Source organism: Eulemur rufifrons, chromosome 29, assembly GCF_041146395.1.
Source record: "Eulemur rufifrons isolate Redbay chromosome 29, OSU_ERuf_1, whole genome shotgun sequence".
NCBI lineage: Eukaryota > Metazoa > Chordata > Mammalia > Primates > Lemuridae > Eulemur > Eulemur rufifrons.
This window is the reverse complement of record NC_091011.1, coordinates 46,228,611-46,248,437: the sequence shown is the minus strand read 5'-3', so window position 1 is coordinate 46,248,437 and position 19,827 is coordinate 46,228,611. Positions and strand designations below refer to the sequence as shown.

Here is a 19,827-nt window from a genome sequence, read left to right as displayed (position 1 = left end):
TGATGGTGGTGTTGAGTGGGGCAATAGTGGGGGTGGTGAGAAGTGGCTGGACTTTGTCTATATTAATATTTTGAAGGTAAAGCCAACAGGGCTTTCTTGCGGGCTGCATGTGGGATTTGAGAAAAAGAGGGGGCCAATGATGACTGCAAGGTTATGGCTCAGGCAGTTGACAGAACGGTTTTTGAATTTACTAAAATGGGGAATATTGTCAAATAAACAGGTCTACAGAGAAAAAACTAGAAGTTGGGCTTTGAATATAGTATATTTAAGGTATGCCACTTACATATCTCAATAAGGAAAATAAGTGTCTGCAAGTTAGCTGAGACCAGTCCCCCTTGGAGGACATTTCCAGGAACTTCTGTTGTCCTTTAGTATGGTCCTTGAGTAAATCTTATCCTCTCCCAAACAGTGTACCAAAATAAAAATCTTCATGGGACAAAAATAGGGCTCTTCCAGAGTGTATTCTCCTACTGAGTAAATAAGATTTTCTCCATCTCATTATATAAGCAACTTTATATTTGATAGTTCCCAGGCAAAAAGATAATAAGTTATTGCTTGATTACCTTTTGCTGGGCACTGGGCATATCTTTTACACGCATGTCCACTTTTTTAATCCTCAGAAAGCCTCATGAAGTAGATAATGTCATTAGTGCCATGAGAGTGAGGCTTTGAAAATTAATTAATTCGCCCAGAGTTGCAGAGCCAGGACCTAAAACCCAGGTCATTTAGTTTCCTGAGCCTTTGCTAACTAGCATGCTAGCCTGCTGCCCACATACACTTAGAGTGGACTCACCATCAACAGTGACTTGTATCTTCTGACTAGCAGACAGCGTTCCATTTCCCTGAACGTTGACCTTCACGATGTAATTGCCTTCATCAGTGAACTGCAGTGGGTTGATGAGTAGAGATGCATTAGGTGGCATCATGGTGAATTTGTGTCGGAATTCCAAGTCAGGAACCACAGACTCATTCACAGAGCCTAGCAGGTATTTGGGCATCGTATGGGGCCTCTCAAACAGCCATATGATCTGGATGTCTGATGCCGGGGTGTGGAAGCCATAGTGCACGGGGAGGTAGAGGGCCTGACCCCTGATGCCGTGGACGGTGTGTGAAGGCACCGTCACCTTCAGCCCTGAACAAGCACCCGCTGCAAAGGAAAGGAAAGCTGTGAAGACCGTGAGCCACATTTCACAGTCGAAAGGGGCAGCCGCAGACAGAACTTGATCAGGTGATAATCCTTTTCAAAGGAGAGCAGCTTCTAGGTACTGACCATTCTGGTACCGGATACATATAGAAGTAAATATTTGTCTCTGAAACCTTTGGCGCTTAAAAAACTCCACCCAAAGACTGCTGATTGCATGACTTCTCTAAAGGCAAGATGAAAAGGAAAAGCAGAAGTTATTACCTATGACCGTTAAAGAATAAAGGGAAAAGGAGAACTGGGAAAGATTATTAGCTCTAAAGTCCAAAGAAACCATTAAAAACATTTGAAATTATGACTATATTAATGTCCCTGTCATATCATATCCTAATTAAACTATGTTTATTTATATACTTTGTATAACTGAGGGGTTATTTCCTCCCAAGTATTTCCCCTAAAGCCTTCTGAAGTGACTTAATATTCCATTTTTGGAAGTTTGTCCCTTTAGCCAAAGCCTTGCCAAATGCAAATGTCCTAAGGAGAGTGACATTAAACCAGTATCAGTCATGCTCAGTCATTCCTGCTCAGACCAGGCATCTGGCTGGTGTATTTGAGGAACAGTAAGAGGCAGGTATGGATGGAACAGAATAGAGGAGAGAGAGCATGGTAGAATATGAGGTCAGTGAGCTGGCCCCGACAGAATGGACAGGACCTTAGCACCATGGGAAAGACTTTGGCACTGTTCTCTAAGATGGGGATGCAACTGGAGTTTTGCGAGAAGAGAAGGGATATGACTTTTCTTATGTTCTATTGAACTCACTCTAGCTGCTGTGAGGATAGATGACAATAGGGGCAAGAGCAGGAGAGAACACTTAAGAGGTGCCTGCAATAAAACAGGCAAGAGATGACCATGCTGGAGACTAGGGTGGTAGTTAAAGGTATTGTGGGAGGCTGGGTGTGGTGGCTCATGCCTGTAATCCCAGCACTTTGGGAGGCTGAGGCAGAAGGATCCCTTGAGCCCAGGAGTTCAAAGCTACCATTACCTATGATTGAGCCACTGCACTCCAGCCTGGGTGACACAGTGAGACCCTGTTTCCCCCCACCAAACAAACAAACAAACAACAACAACAACAAAAATATATACACAGGGTAAAGTCTTGTGGTGCTAACAGGATGTGCTAACATTTTGCAAGTGGGATATAAAAAACAAAGAGGAGTCAAGAATGGAGTTGCAACTCCATCATGGGGAAGACTGTGGGGAGAGCAGGTGTTTTAGAGGATGATCAGGAGTCAGATTTAGGCATGTTCATTTTGAGATGCCCCTTAGACATCCAAGAGGCAATGTCAAAAGGATATTCTGGACATAAAAGCCTGATTAAAGTGTGTTTAAGAGAGAAAAAGTGGGTCTGGAGGCCTGGGCAGTGCCTGAGCTGTTGGAGTCTGTGCACTCAGTGCTACGTCTTCAGGTTTCTTCCTAGTTTCTGGCACCTGGAGATTTCTCCATTTTTCCTTAAGCCATGATATATTGCTTTGTTTTATTTAGCATTTCTATGTATGTGCAGCGGGAAGAGAGTCCTTCTTAGCTTAGGCTATCATGTTGCTAAAACTCTAATTAAAAGCTCTTTGCTTCAAAATTCTCATTTTAAAAGGGAGAAATATGGTACCTAAATCATAGGAATATTTGAAGTATCAGGGGAGAGAAGGGGAAGTATTTTGAACACTGAGAGGAAAAAGAGAGAATGGAAAGGAAATTGAAGACAATGAGTATAGACAATGATTTTGAGGAGTTTTGCTATGAAGGGGAGCAGAGAGATGGGGCAGGAGCTAAGAGGGACCTAACACGTGAAATCAAAAGGTTTTTGCTACTGGGAACATTTCACTGAAAGGGAAATACTGATGATACAGAATAGATATGGGTGAAGGTGGAATAAAATCCTTGAGCAAGTGAGAAGAGATGGAAATTAGGTACAAATAGAGGGATTTTACAATTTCAATTTTCTTATATACAAAACATTTATCCTCTTTGATTGCTTCCTCTTTTCATTGCTACTAGGAAGGAGGTCTTCAAGCATTCAAGTCATGTCATAAAAGGCCATCAATACTAGGAAAGAAAAGGTAGAAAAGCCTGTTTGCCTTTGGTGATGATTTCTTTGAAGAAACTCAAGGATGTAGGCCTGTTTCTATGAGGAATCCAGTTCTACCAACAGTAAATCTCTCCTTCCTTCCCAGGGTGGAGGTGGAAGCAAAGATCACCATGACTATGGCAATTATTGGCTAGCTATTAGTAGAGAGTGAGACTCTGGGGTGAGCAGGGAAGTTAGAGCAAAGAACTCAGGGGGAGAAAGCCCAAGAGGAAGAGGAGGTTAGAGGGAGAAGAGACTCGTAGACACTCAACTGACCTGACTGTATGGACTGAAAAGTAGGTGACCATATGGGAAACATAAAGATGTGTCATATAGTCTTTTTGGCTTGTGTATGTATTTGTGATTAACTTCTATTTTTTTTTTTCTGATAATGGACTGTACTTGCACATTCACTTCAGTGATTTGGTCCATGACAAAGAAGTTACAAAGGTATGAGGATTTGTTTCCGTATTCTTTTCTGGCAAGTGTAAGAATGTTAAATTTGGATTTTTTTTTTCTAATTTGAGTGATTAGAAAATGAGGGAACTGGGTGCTGGAAATTCTAAAGAGGAGATAAAGTGGACTGAAGAAAAGCAGTAGTGGTTTTTGCAAGGGAATAGCAGGAGAACGAAAGGAAGATGGGAGACTAAATCTAAGTCTTAAAACTAGTGATGTCTAAGATATGTGTAGCAGAGGCTGACCGACGGGGTGAAGCTCTTAAAGTCATAAATTTAGAGAGACACTGAGCCTTTGGATGGGGGATCGGCACAGGAAAAGATTCCTCTTAGTGTATGTGTTTTCTGCACAAAACAAAATACATTCACATGCCTTTCATTAAAATTGGAAACAGCAAGCTGCTGACAAGTTCCCAGTAAGTAATAAATAAAAATTAGTTTTTAGTACCTGTTATTACTAACTTAGGATATTTAAAATGTAACTTTCACTGTATTTATTATATTGCTCTTTATTTTTTTCAATTGAGTGAACATGAAAATATTTATGAGGGTTTCATGCTTCACTCCTGATTTTGGACTCCCTTGTCCTATGTCTGCCAGTTAATCTTAAATTTATCTCTTGTAATTGCCCTGAAATAAGGATTTTCAGGAACCTATTCTCTAACCTTGTAGATAGATTACAGTATTTGATACACTGATGAAGTTAAAAATCCACTAAAATGTGAGATCTTAATAAAGAATGCATACTTGAGATAAAATGGTAACTGCTCAGCAAGGTGATCTTAGAGGAGTCATTTTAATTCTCTGCCTCTGTTTTCTCATGTGTGAAAAGGGCGTAATATTAAATGAAGTCTAAGGCCTTCCTTGACTCTCTCCTGAGGTGTTTTTCTCAGTGTAGCAGCAAACTATAATACATTTGAAAGGCCCAAAGAATTTTGAGAGGACTCAAATTGAGAGAGGGCCTGAAGAATTTTGAAGTATTGAGTCTCAGTTTTTGGTCAATCTCTGGATACCCTTTAGCAAAGTGGCAATTCTGTGTCTGCTACGAAGGGGAACAGTGGAGTCCACATCATTGCCTTGGGAATGCACTGGAAAAGGCAGCATGGCTGCTAACGTAACAGGAGGTAGATGCCTCTGGCGGGGAGCAGTTTTGTCATTGACTTATTGGTCCATTTAAGACATTTAACAGCTCAACCTAGAAACCACCGCTAGGCTAAGATGGCCTGAATACAATTCCACCCAATCTGTCCTTGTCTTTTGGGAAAGTCATTGCAAAAGTCCTTGTTTGCTTTTTAATTTTTTTTTTTAAAGAGAACAAACCCTTTTAATTTACTTTCTTTGTAGTTGAAAAAGACTGAGATTTATTTAATAATTTAATATTTAAGAATATTTAATATTCTGGAAATGATTGGGAGGTAACTTATCATTATGGAGTGACAATATCACTAGACTAGAAATGTTGCTGACTTTTGGATCTTGCTTCAGATCATTTAATCTTAAATATGAAAAGACTTGTTAGAGAATCTATGACCAAAGTTAGGGGAAGAAGGCTTTATGTAATAAAATATTAAAAACAATGCAAATATTGCAGTCCAGAGCAAAATGAAACTACTTTAGTAAAAAATAACATTTTTAATGACCTTTATGATAATTGTTTAGGGGGGGAAACTAGTTTTTTGGGCTATTTTAGAGACTGCATCATTTAGTAATACCTTACATAATATATTATCAACAATATCTCTGAACATATTCAATGCTTTCTTAAGAAATGAAAAATATTTTTTCAAATATATGTGCTTTTTCAAATGTGTGTTCGACAGTGAGAGATAACACAGCTGTTACAATAGCTGTTTCTTTCGAGATTGCCTACATCATTTTTATCAGATAAATTATAGGTAGCAAGTTATAAGAATGTCAGCAAGGAATGAAATTTTCTTTATACAGTATCTTATCTCAGCCACCTCAAATCTTTTCATTTTGCAGGACAGACGTGAACCTATTGATATGATGTGATCTTTACTTGTAGGGAAATTTGGAGAATAAACAGATAACTGAATGCTGCTGCATTTAGAAACATACTCTTCTTGCCATTGTGTTTCCCATTACAGATGTGATGAATCCATGCTGTCAAACGCAGTAGGTTATTAATTTTAGAAAAATTAGCTTTATTTTGAGAAATATTCAAGTGCTCTTTTCTAGTTGTTTGAGAAAACCTAAAGGACTAACCTTTTGCTTGGTGGGAACAAAAAAAAAAAAATAAAATAAAATAAAAGAGAAAAAAAAATAAAGGACTGAACTACTGATTTTAGAAGGTCATCCTCTGTAATAACAAATAAGCTTCAAGAAAATAAATAATATAAAAATTGATGAAATTTTAATTTCCTTTTGATATTTCAAATATTTGTACTTAAATGAAAATTCAGTTTTATTGTTAGATTCACTAATACTTTGAGAATAAAAAAGAAAAACTCAGACTTTTTGCATGTAAAGCATTACACTAATCTCAAGAAACACTGATAATATCATTCATAATCTGGCATACAAAATTACAGCAATGATCTTCCCTTTACAGATTCTCTTAAACTGTATAACAATAGCATTATAAAAGAGTATCCAGTGTTAAGGAACACTTGAAGTCTCGTAATAACTGGAAGAATCACAACTATGGGAAACTTAAAGACTTTTAAAAAATTTATAAACTGTACATTTCAAATACATGGGATATGTACATTAGGTTTAAATTTGAAAAACAATCCCATTTTCAATGAAAACTGTTAACAAAATATACAAGTGAAAGTAAGGCTTTAGGTAACTGAAGAAGTCTAAAACAAATTGCTTATATAGCTAAGTGAAATTTATCTATATTCCAGCAACAAAGGACTCCCTAGACCAGTTTCACTGTATTGAATATAAACACCAGACTTCACAAAGTGACCTCTACTGTAGCTCAAAATAGTTGGCATTTACTTCCTCATTATCATGCATGGTATTTGCAACCATAACACAACTATTGTTGACTGAAAATAAACTCTTGCATCTTTAGAGAAAACAGAAATTATGAAGTTGTATTTTAAATAGACTGTACAAATGGTACATTTTAGGCTTCAAAATTTTTAGTTTTTTTAAAAAGAAAAAACGAACAAAAATTCAATATTCCTAAAAGCAAAAAGATTTCCACATTACCTGTGGTCTTTATAACACACTACCAATGAAGAAAAGTAAATCTACATAAGAAAGAAAATCTTAAAGTATAATAACTGATTTAACTATTTATAAACATGCAATTTCTCTAAAGCACATTTTATTTTATTGTAGTTGAATTCCCCAACTGAATTGTCTCTAAGTTCTTAAAGCCAATTACAAAAACATCACTTATGAAATTACAACAGTCCTAGAGTTTTAAAATTAAAAATAAGTGGGGTACCGACATGGGATACTTTCAAAACTGAGAAAAATCAACAAAGATGAAGAGACAGTTACAGTAATTGTTTAATTTTTCAAAAAATTTCTAAAAATAAAAATCTATTTTTTGTTTTAATTTGGTAACATAAACACTGTAATAACTTAAGAATCACAACTATAGGAAACTCAAAGACTTTTTAAAAATTTATAAACTGTACATTTCAAATATATGGGATATGTACATTAGGTTTAAATTTGAAAAACAATCCCATTTTCAATGAAAACTGTAACAAAATATACAAGTGAAAGTAAGGCTCTAAGTAACTGAAGAGGTCTAAAACAAACTGCTTATATACCTAAGTTGTTCTTAAAATTTAAGGAATATGGCTTTTTAAAAAATTCCTATCTGTTGAATATAAACAAAACAAGAAACTAAGTTGACTTTTAAAACCAATAAAGAGGAAGAACGGAAAAGAGAACATCTGGTGAAAATAATGTTGACAGATAAAAACAGTGGGAGTATTGTACACAGACTTCTTTAAACTCTAAGGATAAAGAGGAGAGTGAGGAAAAAAATATTAAGGTACAGCTAAAAAAATTTTACAGGACTACGAGCTGTTGAACAAAGAGAAAAGCTAAAGGCATTTTGGAGAAATAATCCTTCCCAACACATTTCTCCCTTTTGTGTACAAAATTTTGTTTTGTCAGTTTGGAAGCTGACCTTTTTCCATATTTCATAAGATGAGATGGACAATTTAAAATGAAGCAGAGTCAACAGTTTGTAGCAAGATCTTTAACTTTTTAAGAAGAAAACCGTTTTCATAAACTGTTTTGAGTTTTCACTCTAAGCGGTCACAATTTCATGGCCTATTAGAATATTTGCCAAAATAAATGCATTAAAGACTATTGAACCTACATGTAAACTCTAAAAAGAAGAAATTGATTAGATTTTTAGAATGTCTTAACTTTCTTCATGAGTGTTATTGACAATAATTTTATTCTAAGGAAATAACAGCAATCTATATTTATTGAGCCTCATTTCTCCTAAATGTTCCTGCTTCTTTGCTGGAACAGTGTGTTATTGTAAAAAGGTTCTGACCTGCTCTTCAATTATCTGAGTGAATCTACAGCCTAAAGCAAAGATTTACTTTATACCACAATAAAAAAAATCCCCCAAAACAACAGACAGCTAAAACATAATTCACGCAGGGCCTTACCTAAGAGAAGGAGGTACATCTTGCACTGAAAGACTGCAACCATGCTGGTGAAGGTCTCCATGAAAGCATCCTGTCCCATGCGTACAGTGCCCTGTTCTCTGTGGTAACTTGGTACATGGACCAGCAGCTGCTGGTTTATTTGCTAGGGAAATTAGCAGTGAGGTAACAGACCCTATCCTGACTCTTGCTTCTGTGATTTGAATACAGAATGAATGTGTATACAAAGGACACAGGGAGTGGGAACACCTGTTATATGCTTTACAAGGATACAGGCTTACGACTTCCAGCACAGTTTCTAAGCAATTATCAATAATTGTCTGTATATTTTATAAAATATTCTTAGTTATTAAAAATCACATTAAGGAAAACAAATTTTTGGATGATTTTATCGAAAAACAGCATGCTTTCCTAATAAGAGCATATTGTGAAATTTCCTCAAAAACAAAAGCTGGTTTCCTATCATGCAAAACTACGACATTATTTTGAAATAAAAAAATGTTTTCTATGAAAATTAAAGCAGTTTCTGTATCTCCTAAAGTTATGAATCTTTATGAAGTCACTAACATGTAAAAATTACCCCAATGAATCAAATGAATAAAAGCGTGTTTTTCTATGCAGTGTTTCCTATTACAAACGACTGCTATGGTTTTATGGAATCTTTGGATTCATTCTATTTTTGAAAGCATATCACAGGTGTGTTTCCAAGTAGGGCTGAAGCATGGCCCATGTATAATTATAATAAAAAGCCTATGCCAACGATAATATCTGAGGCCACATTTTCACAGCTGAAGCACAGAGGAAGAGAACCAATGATCCACAGATCTTGCCTCTACTCTGGTGTTTTTCAGCCTGGCCTCTCCATTGTCATGGTAGCAGGCAGTCTAAGCACTTCCGCTTAATTTATTAAGTTATAAGTTAACCCCCATTTGCAAGAATGCTCTGGGCCAAGCCTTCCACTATATAAAATGGAAAGTTTATAAACGAATCTGTATCAAATCAAGTAAAATTCCTTACACAAATCAGTTTTAACAGTAAAGGTCCACTGAAGAAGTTCAATGACGAGAGGGGAAGGAAGAATATTCCTCAAGCATAACTAAAAGCCAAAAAGGATGATAGTTATTTTGGAATCAATTAATTTTATTGGATGTTTATTTTCCCTCTGAGTTCCAAGTACAGAGAACAGTCTTATTCATTCATGGATCTTTAGCATCTAGCTTAGTGCTTAACTAGTACTTTTGTTAAGTTGTTCTTCCAAAAACAAACTCTAAATGCTCCTTAGCCCATGGCTTCTGAATCTCAGCTGGTGTTTAAGAAATGCAAATAAATTTTAATATTGGATCTCACAAAATACAATTTACAAAGTAAAATGGAATTTCTACAGATATCACGTAGGCTCCCCTAACACCTTTTAGATCAATATTAATCTCCAATTGCCTTTATTAAAAAAGCTATTCCCAGTGTTTTTCAACCCAGTGCTGGTTTATGATGAAGTCTGTGGGTCTTTGGCAAGTGAGGGAAATGACAATGTAGTGTGTTTTTCTTAATGTTAAAAGTACTAAATTTTAAGGAGTTTTTTGAGATTTTTTTTCCTATTTCTTTTCTTGTATTTAAAAATATCTCTTCTTTTATGAAATAAGGTCATAGTAGACTCTACATAAATAAATTAAATGTTAAAATGAATCTTATTTGTGATTATCTTTTTATCTCACGACAAACATTAAAAAATGACAATACCTTTGTGGCACATCTAGGGAAGAGCTATGTGGTATAACCATGACAAGGCGCCCTCTAGTGGTAAGTTGTAGGTATAAACTCTTACCTGCTGGAGTAATTTCTGAATTCAATATGTTTTACACAGGAAGTCAAATAAGGAATGTTCAAATTTAATTTCAACTGTTGTCAATTTTTACATGATTCCTAAAAATGCTTAAAGTGTTTTATCGCTGTAAGAAATTTCCCACTATCAATATTTGACATCACACCTGTAACACACTGAAAAGCTCTGTTCTTCCATGTTGTTCAGGACCTACATCCTGTTTACTAATCTTAGTTAAATTTGAATTTAAAATGAAATGGCTGATTAACCTAAAACAATCTACATCCATGGTAATTAAATTGCAAACAATGCAAGGATCCACTGGGATAGTGAGTATGTGTATGTGTGTATGCATTTGCAATCGCATATGGGCACACTCTCCTGTGTAGGTGTGTGTGTGTGTGTGTGTGTGTGTGTGTTGGAGAGCAAGGCTTTCTTATTACCTCTCAAGTCACACTAGTTTACAGTCTAGTTTATTTAAATCCTAAGTAAGACTTGTCTTGCTTTATATAGCAAACATCTGCTATATGAATTTCAAACATCCACATTCTTTAATCATCAGTAGCATATAAATATTTTGCAGTGGCAGAAACAATTGAGGAGAAGTGGTAAAATGCCAAGGTCAACGTAAAACTGTTGGGATTAAGAACAGGGAAAAGAGTTTTCTTATTGTTGTAATTACAGATCTCAGGGAAGAGTACAGTTTAGAAGGAAGAGCTGGCTGCCAGAGGAGCTACTACATATGCCTATGTCTGTGCTAAAGTTTACTCCTACATAGCAAAGTCTGAAATGCCACCTCCCAGAAGCCTAGATATATACTATATGGCTGTTCAATGATTATGGAGCAACACTTTCCTTCTTGGGTGCCTCTTCAGGTCACTGCTTTAAGTTTAGCAAGTGTTCTGTTTTCTGCTACTGCCTGATCAAGAAATGTATTTACATCATCCTGGAGGGGCTACATTTCTCCACTGGTTTACTATGTATAGGGTGATAAATGTATCTTCCTAATTAAACCAGGATCTCAGCTCTTATTTAAGCTTCCAGAGGCCCTTCTTGTTTGGCCATTAGAAATACACCCTGATCCTACTTTACTGCTGGTGCTATTTGCCATGAATCAGATCAATTTACTTAACCCTCAGTTGTGATGTTCCAATCTGCAAAAATGGGGTGGCACTTGTTTACCAAGCACTACCAACCAGCAAGTCTTCCTCAAGATTTTTTGTCAAGGCCTTCCAAACTTTCCACTAGTTGTACTACCACTCTAAATAGTTTTCAGGAAAATGTGAAAGTCCTAACTAAATAAATCTTATATATGTATTTTTGAAACATGGAAACAACATGCTTCACCTTTTAAAAAGTGTTCTTTAGGGCTCTAAGTTTTTATTTTTTATTTTTTAGTTTAGGGAGCTAAAAACGTATCATGTAAGGTTCAATTATTTTATATAGTGTCAAGGTATGTTGAATTAAAAAATACAGTTTGTTAGGCAGGGATCAAATCTGCAGGCGGCAGATACAGGCCAGGAGGACCAATCAGGGGAGGGGACTGCAGGAAAACAAAGAACACCTAACAATCACGTATATCAATTATCTGGCAACATCCCACACCTCCCATGAGCCCTCCCTTGGATCAGGCCAATGGAGAGAGGCCACCTGGAAGTCCTTAACGTCTTTCTCCACTTTCTCCGTATCCGTTTCATCATCTTTAAAATGGGGATAATAGTAATAACCCCATTGGATGCTTGTGTGGATAAATGAGATCATACATGTAAAGCTATTTGCAGAGTTCCTGACATGTGGTAAGCTTTCAACAAATATTAGCTATTGTTAGCTTTGGGGCCGCTTTTTTTTTTCCTGGTAGTCTCATAATTGGAAAGTCCTTTTTAAATTGAGCCCCCAGAAACTCCTATTACATTTCCCAATTTAACTGAACTTTAAAGTGATATGTGTACTCATTATTACTGCCTTATTTTCTGTCTTGACTTAGGTTACGCAAGTAGTAAAATGAAAGGTGAGGGTCAAAATCCTTTGATTTTAGGGCTTTTGCAGGGGATGCTAAAACTGAGGAAGAACAGTTTTAATTCTGGGAGGCCGCCTATTGGGCAACTTGGACCACACCTTTCCTCAGACCAAACCCAGCGCCACCTGGGGAGTCCCAACTTTTCAAGTTAGCTCTCCGAGATTGCCCTTTCTTGAGTTCCTTGTCTGCGGCAGTCTCACGCTCCCCCCACGCCAGCCCTCTAGACCAGGTGGGGTTCCCTCTGTCAGGCTCCTAGTGGGGCATCATGTCAGTATGGTTTATATATTTTCTCGTCAGTATTTGGTCCTTTGCTCAATGCCTGATCACCCAGGATGTACGTTTCCGCCTAGCAGTACAGAGCTACCTACTGCAAGCACCTCTGTGAAGACCGGCGACCGCCGCGGTCACGCTGAGCAATAAACTTTGAGGGCTTAACTCAAGGGCCGCTGTTTTGCTTGCTGGGAAATGTAGTACCTATACTGGCCTCCTGTTTTTATTACAAGGGCCGGCGGCAGCCGAAAGACTACAGTTCCCAGTATGCACAGGGCGAGAAAAGATGACCCGGGTCGACTGCTCCACGTGACCACCCACTATGGCTTCCTTGTGTTTGGGTGAGCTGTCTGGTGGTTTGGTGTGATTTGTTAGCCTTTTGCGGCAGCATACCCCTTTCACGGTTTCGACATGCAAAAAATAAAATCTCTTATGACCCGCCAGGTAAGTTGCGGCAGATGAAGCAAAGTCCTCCCTCGTTTAGGCCGGGAGAGGAGCCGAGATATTCTCTCCCCGGGGCGCGGCGGGTGGAGACCTAAGTTATAGGTAGTGGCAGGTGTCAGAGGGACTGGGAAGCCCAGGCACACCCTGGAAAACTCACTGGAGCCTCCTGGATGGGAGCCCTGCTCAAGCGAGTATCGGCCTCCTAAAAACATGGATCATTGAGGGAGTCAGAGGCTATCTTAGTCTCCTCTCCTCCCTTTTTTCCATTTTTCCAGGACAGCACCAGCTGCCTTGGTCCCTGCATCCAGGATGTCTGTTGTCTGGGAGCAGGTGGCCTGGTACAGAGGTGTATCGGTGCATTAGAGATGACTTGGAAAGAGTGAAAGGAGCAGATGGTTTGAAGATAGGACTGGTAGCTTTATGATTTTGGGCAGGTCCTCAAACCTTGTAGTTTAAGTTTCCAGTTGTGAAAATATGAAGAATTATTTTTGTTCATTCTATCTCACAGTTCTGAGAGTCATCAATAAGCTAAAATATGTGAAAACTCTTTGTGAAATGCTGGTTTTTAAAAATTACTCTTGTCATGTCAAAGTAATGATCTTTTACTTTTTTCCAGAATGATAATTCATGAGTAAAAGCTTTGGCTGTTTCACATCCTGTCTCATAAATGTTAGGGACTTCCTAATAATGCCTCAGCTTTCTTCAAGCAAGAAGCAGCAGAAATTTCCTTTTATGTACTTATTGATTATGACGTGGTTTTAGATAACTTTATTTACTTCAACTCTAATATTTCACTAGAATTGGCCATTCCTTATTTTAATATGAAAGAAACATAATTTAGATTAGAGTTTTAAATTAATAGAGCTTTAAGAAGTTTAGAGAATGTGGAGGATAATCGTTTGGCGAAAGGTTCATTTGTGAGTTTTTTCTTGTTGATTAAAAAAATTTCAAATCCCAAATTCTTATTTGAGAATTCAGAACTTGAAGGATATATGAACAGGTTACAGGAACACTGTATATTTCTGTTGGACAATACACAAATGATCCTTACATGATTATTTTACTTCTGTCAGATTATATCATAATAATATAATTAAAAATGTCCTGTGAATAATAAAAAGATTTAAGTAAGTGGGTAGTAACATTTGATAATCCCTTATATTTGTTGAGTACTGGTGTTGTGCTTCCTACTACTTCTTTCTTGAGAATGAGTTTGGGTCCTGCTCCATCCTGTGATAGCTGTGTGATCTTTTAAAATAGTAACAATGAAGTGTACCTCATGGGGTTAGCCTGATGATAATGTTTATATGATATAATGAAGTTAAAGAGACTAAATAAAGACATTAACATAGTTCCAGAGCATTATCAAGGACATGCTTGATCACAGAGCCATTGAATTGGCTACATTGATAGTGGGAAAGCAGGGGAACTGGAAGCAGGCTGTTTCAGTAATTCAAGTAATAGATAATTTCACGCCAACTTTGGTATCTGTTTGATTTTAAAACAATATATACTTTTGTATATTAGACCACTAATACCCCTAAACTGCCTTTGGAATACTGAATTTGGACTTTTTGCATCAGCTGAGTTGGGTGCTCTCTCAGGTTTGTTAACACAGTTCAGTGTAGCCAACATTATCATAGTAATACAGCCTCTGTTGTTGGTTTTTTTTTTTTACCTTATTTTGTAAAACTGAGTAGGAGAGAAAATAAATACAAAATTCCAGATACTGTTTATGTCTCCTAAATGTAATGAAATTGTGCTGAAAATGGTAACCCTTAAGTCTCAATCAGTTGCTTATTGAATTTGAGCAAGTCAAATCTGTGTTTAAGTGGAATGGAAAGAAAAAAAAAACACAATGAAGAACACATGTGAAAAGCTGGAACTATACTGTGTAAAAGATTACCCTAATTATATATAATTAATATGTTTATGGATTGATTTCCACATATTTGATTACTACTAATGCACAGTTTGTGAATTTATGAGGTGTGAAAATAGGATGCTACGTAGAGTTACATTGGGGTTTTAATTAATACTATTAATTATTGGGTTAAGTGTAATAGGATTACAAATAAATATACACAAAGATGTTTCTTTTTTGAGGCTACAGAATATGGTAATGATGTATGTTGAGTTAGTGTGGAGAGATGTGAGATTTAAGTCTATGAAATTTAGATTTTTTTGCATTTCAGCTGTCCTAGGATCTTTGTTTGCAAAAGAGTGGGAGGGAGGGTGGAAGGCCTGTGTTAGCTCTCTTTACTTAGATGAGATCTGTTGTTCATCTTTCTTCATTATGCTGGCCTCTGTTCTTTCAGTCCATTCAACAAATGTTTATTGAGCACTATGTGCCAGGCACCATTCTAAGTTTGGGGAATGCAGCAGTGAACAAAATAGACAAGTGCTAAGCATGGCATGGTGATAAATGCTTTAGAGGAAAAGACGATAGGGAGTCCTGGGAGTTGTTGGTAATTTGGGGTCACTTGTAATTTAGATAGGGTGGATGTGGAAGGCCTCTCTGAGAAGGTAATAAAAAAGACCTGAAGGAGGTGAGGAAGTGAACCATGTGGATATCTGGGAAGGAACATTCCCAGTGGAAGGAAAAGCAAATGCAGAGCCCCTGAAGCAGGAGCATGTTTGAGGAACTGCAAGGGGCCAGTATGGGTGCAGTGAAGTGAGTGAGGAGAAAAGTAGTAGGAGATGAGGTCAGAGACTTGAGGGCAGGAAACTAGATCCTGTAGAACCTTCTGGTTCATGGCAAGGCCATGGCTTTTATTTTGAGTGAAATGCTAAGTAGAGAAGTGATATAATCTGACATAACACTTTAGAAAAACCATTCTGACTCACGTTTTTTAAACAGTTGAAGAGGGGAAAAGAACAAAAACAGGAAGAACAAACAATAAGGAGGCTATTGCAGTAATGTAGGTGAGAAAGGGTGTAGGCCTTAACCAGGGAGCTAGTGGTGGAAGTGTTGAGAAGTTGAAAATCTTATAAATGTAGAGTTGACAGGTTTCCTGATGAATTGGATTAGGGCTGTGAAGGAAAGAGAAGCATCAAGGATGACTCCAAATGGCTTGGCCCTAGCAATTGGAAGAATGGAATTGCCACTTACAGGGGTGGATAAATCTGGAGGGACAGATTGAGGGAAGGGAGACAGTTTTTAGACTTGTTAATTTAAGAGTCTCTTAGATATTTAAGTGGAGAGAGAAAGTAGGCAGTTGGCCAGATGAGTCTGAATTTATGGGTTGAAATCCAGGATATAGGGAAAACTTTGGGAGTTACAAACATGTAGATTGCATATAAACTGGTTAATATCACCAGTGAGTGAGTGTAGATGTACAGAGTCCAACATTCGAGCTTTTGAGAATTCAGTGTTAAAAGGTCAGAGGGAAGAAGTGGATCCAGCAAAGCAGAATGAGAAGCAGCAGCAAGTGAAGTAAGAAGTCTTCAGCATCTCAAATGGCACCTGGCATATAGTGGATGCTCAATAAATATTTGTTGAATGAATGTTGGCTAAAAGGAACAATCAGGAAGAGTGGCTCCTAGAAACTAAGAATTTAAAAGAGGAGGGGGTGATCAGTTGTGTTAAATGCTGCAGATTGGCCAAGTAAGGTGAGAATGATAATGAGCTTTTGGGCTGAGAAGCTTGGAGGTCCTTGGTGACTTGACAATGGCAGTTTTCATGAAGTGGTGGGGAAGAAAGCCTGATTAGGGTGGGTTCAAGAGAAAATAAGGGGAGAGAAATTAGGGACTGGATGTAAATCCTCTTGAGTTTTGCCAAAATCAGAAGGAAACACAAATCATCGCAGATGTTCCTTTTGATTGACAGAACATAAGTTGCTGGTCTCATAAATGGAAAATGAATATTCATGTAGACATAATCATAGTAGTCTAAAGAGTTAATCTGGTTTGTGCAAAGAAATAGAGTGCAGAGGCAGGTGTTATCTATGCTGAATTTTGTATAAATTTAAACTGGGAAAATTATTAAAACAAAAATCAAATACAGGCCGGGCGTGGTGGCTCACGCCTGTAATCCTAGCACTCTGGGAGGCCGAGGTGGGCGGATCGTTTGAGCTCAGGAGTTCGAGACCAGCCTGAGCAAGAGCGAGACCCCATCTCTACTAAAAATAGAAAGAAATTATATGGACAGCTAAAAATATATATAGAAAAAAAAAAAATTAGCCGGGCATGGTGGTGCATGCCTGTAGTCCCAGCTACTCGGGAGGCTGAGACAGGAGGATCGCTTGAGCTCAGGAGTTTGAGGTTGCTGTGAGCTAGGCTGACGCCACGGCACTCACTCTAGCCTGAGCAACAGAGTGAGACTCTGTCTCAAAAAAAAAAAAAAAAAAAAAAAACAAATACAAAAGAAAATCAAATAATGGTTAATGATTACAATGACTTCATGCTTTGAAACATGAAGATAAAAATAACTTCACATTTGTTAGTAGAAATTTATAAAATTGATAAAGAGTTAAAGATTTATAATTCTAAGCTACAGTTGGGGATCAGATGTTGTGCTTTGAGATATTTATATAATTCTTCATTTCTGTTTTGATGAGAGAAAAACATTTCTCTGTGATAATAAAAATATTAAAAATAATGGTTAACACATAAAGAATGCTTGTGATGTACCAGACACTATTTTTGGTTCCTCACATACATTGTCTTCTTTACTCCTTGTAGCAGCCTGTGAGTTATTACCATAATTAAAATATAATGTGTAGGAAAGGAAGTGAAGTTAAGTTGTTCAAGACCACAGGGAGAAAGTCAGGGTTACAAACTCAGATGGTCCGTTCCTGAGCCAGTTCCTAGAGCCAGTTCCTGGAAATCACTCTACTCCCCTGCCTCCGAACACATATAAGGGGTTTCCGATTTTTAGCATGTATTTTGTGCATTTGTCAGAAAGTTGCCATGTATTCATACTGAATTATTGTATGTGTGACTAATTTTGGAGGTAAAACCTTTTTCTAGATGTTGGTATGTAACACTTTTACATTTCAATCATTAATTTCTCTACTGAGTAGCTGTGGGGAAATAAAAAATTGGACCTGCCATATTCCTCCAAGGATTCTGGTTAGATTAAACAAATCTATACAAATAGACTCTGCTTTATGATGGTTCAACTTACAATTTTTTGACTTTACAAGGGTATATTGGTGGTATTAAATGCATTTTCAACTTACAGTATTTTTGATTTATGATGAGTTTATTGGAGCATAACCCCATTGTAAGTTGAGCATCTGTACTCTTAATGTTTGTTTAAAAGACATGGCAATTACACTTTTAAAAAGATATTTTAGGGGTGATCCTGATTTTCAATCAAATTATGAAGCTTTATTGTGTGTATATGTATGTGTGTGTATGTATCGTGTATATAGAGTTTTAGTTATATAACCCAACTTTGCCTTCTCCACCACTTTTGTTGCTATGCCCTCATGACTGTGTGTGAGAAATTGAGACAGGGAAGAACAAATGGCTCAAGGCTAGTCCCAAACTTTTTTCCCCACTTACTCATTGAAAAGCATGTTAAACCTCAGTAGGTTTTTTTCTTTTTCCAGCAAGCATTCCTGGAAATTTTATTTTGCGGTCGATTGCATGTTCCATGGGGACAGTGTGCTACTAAGTTAGAGATTGGAGTCTGATAAACGACTTCTAACTAATAATTTATTCATCTCTTTGTTGTTTATTATGTTCCTGGAACTTTGCTAGCCACTGGGCTGTAGAAGCGTAAGACTTGGACTCTCTCTTTCCTTGGGACTTAAGATCTGGGGGAGAGAGAGAGAGAGAGAGAGAGATATTTAAAATTTAAGACCTTCAGAATCCCTTAGTTGATGTGAATATAAAAAATACATGGTATCAAAGAGCTGAAGAACAGGTAGAAGGCAGTGAGGCTTGAGATTTAAATCTTAATTTATACAACATGAAGTGGATACATTGGTGAGAAATAATCAGGTAAAAATGAAGTGATTACTTATGTATTAACTAAACAATTAGCATTATTTAAAAATCTTTGATTAGCTCAGTTGGGGAGTATATTGTATTTGTGAATCATAATGCTATTGCTTAGACCTCCTTCCCAGGTGAATTTGGTGATGATTAATACATAAGTACTTTTATAGAATGCTTTTCCTCACCTAAGTTTCTTTTCTTTGGGTTGTTTTAAATCATGGTTAGGTTAGACTACCACCATTAGTTGGGAAGGTACCATATAATACTTTTATTTTCAAATACCAAAAGTACATCCTTACCTGATTTAGTAATAGTGCTATATGTATTAAGTGATGATTGTTTTTAGTTCTATATATTTTGAAGCAAGGAAATTTCTATTTTTAAAATGGTCATTTCTGTTTCAGTAGGTATGTGCTATACTTTTATAATTCTTCAGCATAATTAAAATTGTCCTTATCTTATTATTTTTTAAGGGTCTGAAAAGCCCTCAGGAGAGCCTTGGTGATCTCGGTGCCATTGAGAGTCTCCGGGTCCCTGGAAAGGTATTGATCTGCACGTGTGAGCGTGACTTTTCACTTAACAAAACATTATTGCCTCTGGATAATAATTGATTCACAGAATTTTTTCTTTCCCACAGGCAGATTGTTGTATGATAAGCGAGGTGAATTTTTATAATACAGTAGGTGTAGGGCTTATTTTTGCTTTCATTACTCAGTGGGATGCAGTATGATTCATTATAGTAAAGCAGAAAATGTAAAATTGATAAATTTAGAGTTTATTGTATCAAATTCTTAGCTTGAAGGCAGTTTATATATATATGTGTGTATATATTTAACTTATTGATTTATCTGCTGTAATTTGGAGAAATGAAATGAAATAATTGATTACTTTTTATACTCTAACACTCTGAGCCAAAAATCATGGTTAATTATATATTTGTTGTGGCCAGCAGAGATTTTTGAATAAGCCCCTAAAACATACTGTTTATACTGA

General features: G+C 36.9%; 2 protein-coding genes across 6 annotated transcripts in view; one reads left to right on the top strand and one right to left on the bottom strand.

The window, feature by feature from the left end:
- The window catches only part of HEPACAM2 (HEPACAM family member 2), a 43,366-nt gene extending 30,782 nt beyond the window's left edge, over positions 1-12,584 (bottom strand). The window contains exons 1-3 of one of the 4 annotated variants that reach the window (XM_069462158.1): positions 12,510-12,584; positions 6,978-6,985; positions 794-1,147 (exon numbers count right to left, since the gene is read on the bottom strand). In XM_069462158.1, coding sequence (XP_069318259.1) covers positions 794-998 — 205 coding nt within the window. In that variant the 5' untranslated portion in view covers positions 999-1,147; positions 6,978-6,985; positions 12,510-12,584. Of the gene's footprint in view, positions 1-793; positions 1,265-6,977; positions 6,986-8,338; positions 8,418-12,509 lie in introns of those variants that run through there. The other 3 variants (XM_069462155.1, XM_069462156.1, XM_069462157.1) reach the window with 3 other exon arrangements.
- A 166-nt stretch (positions 12,585-12,750) lies between these two features.
- VPS50 (VPS50 subunit of EARP/GARPII complex) overlaps positions 12,751-19,827 on the top strand; it is a 110,620-nt gene continuing 103,543 nt past the window's right edge. The window contains exons 1-2 of one of the 2 annotated variants that reach the window (XM_069461325.1): positions 12,751-12,885; positions 19,308-19,376. In XM_069461325.1, coding sequence (XP_069317426.1) covers positions 12,853-12,885; positions 19,308-19,376 — 102 coding nt within the window. In that variant the 5' untranslated portion in view covers positions 12,751-12,852. The remainder of the gene's footprint in view (positions 12,886-19,307; positions 19,377-19,827) is intronic. The other variant, XM_069461323.1, reaches the window with a different exon arrangement.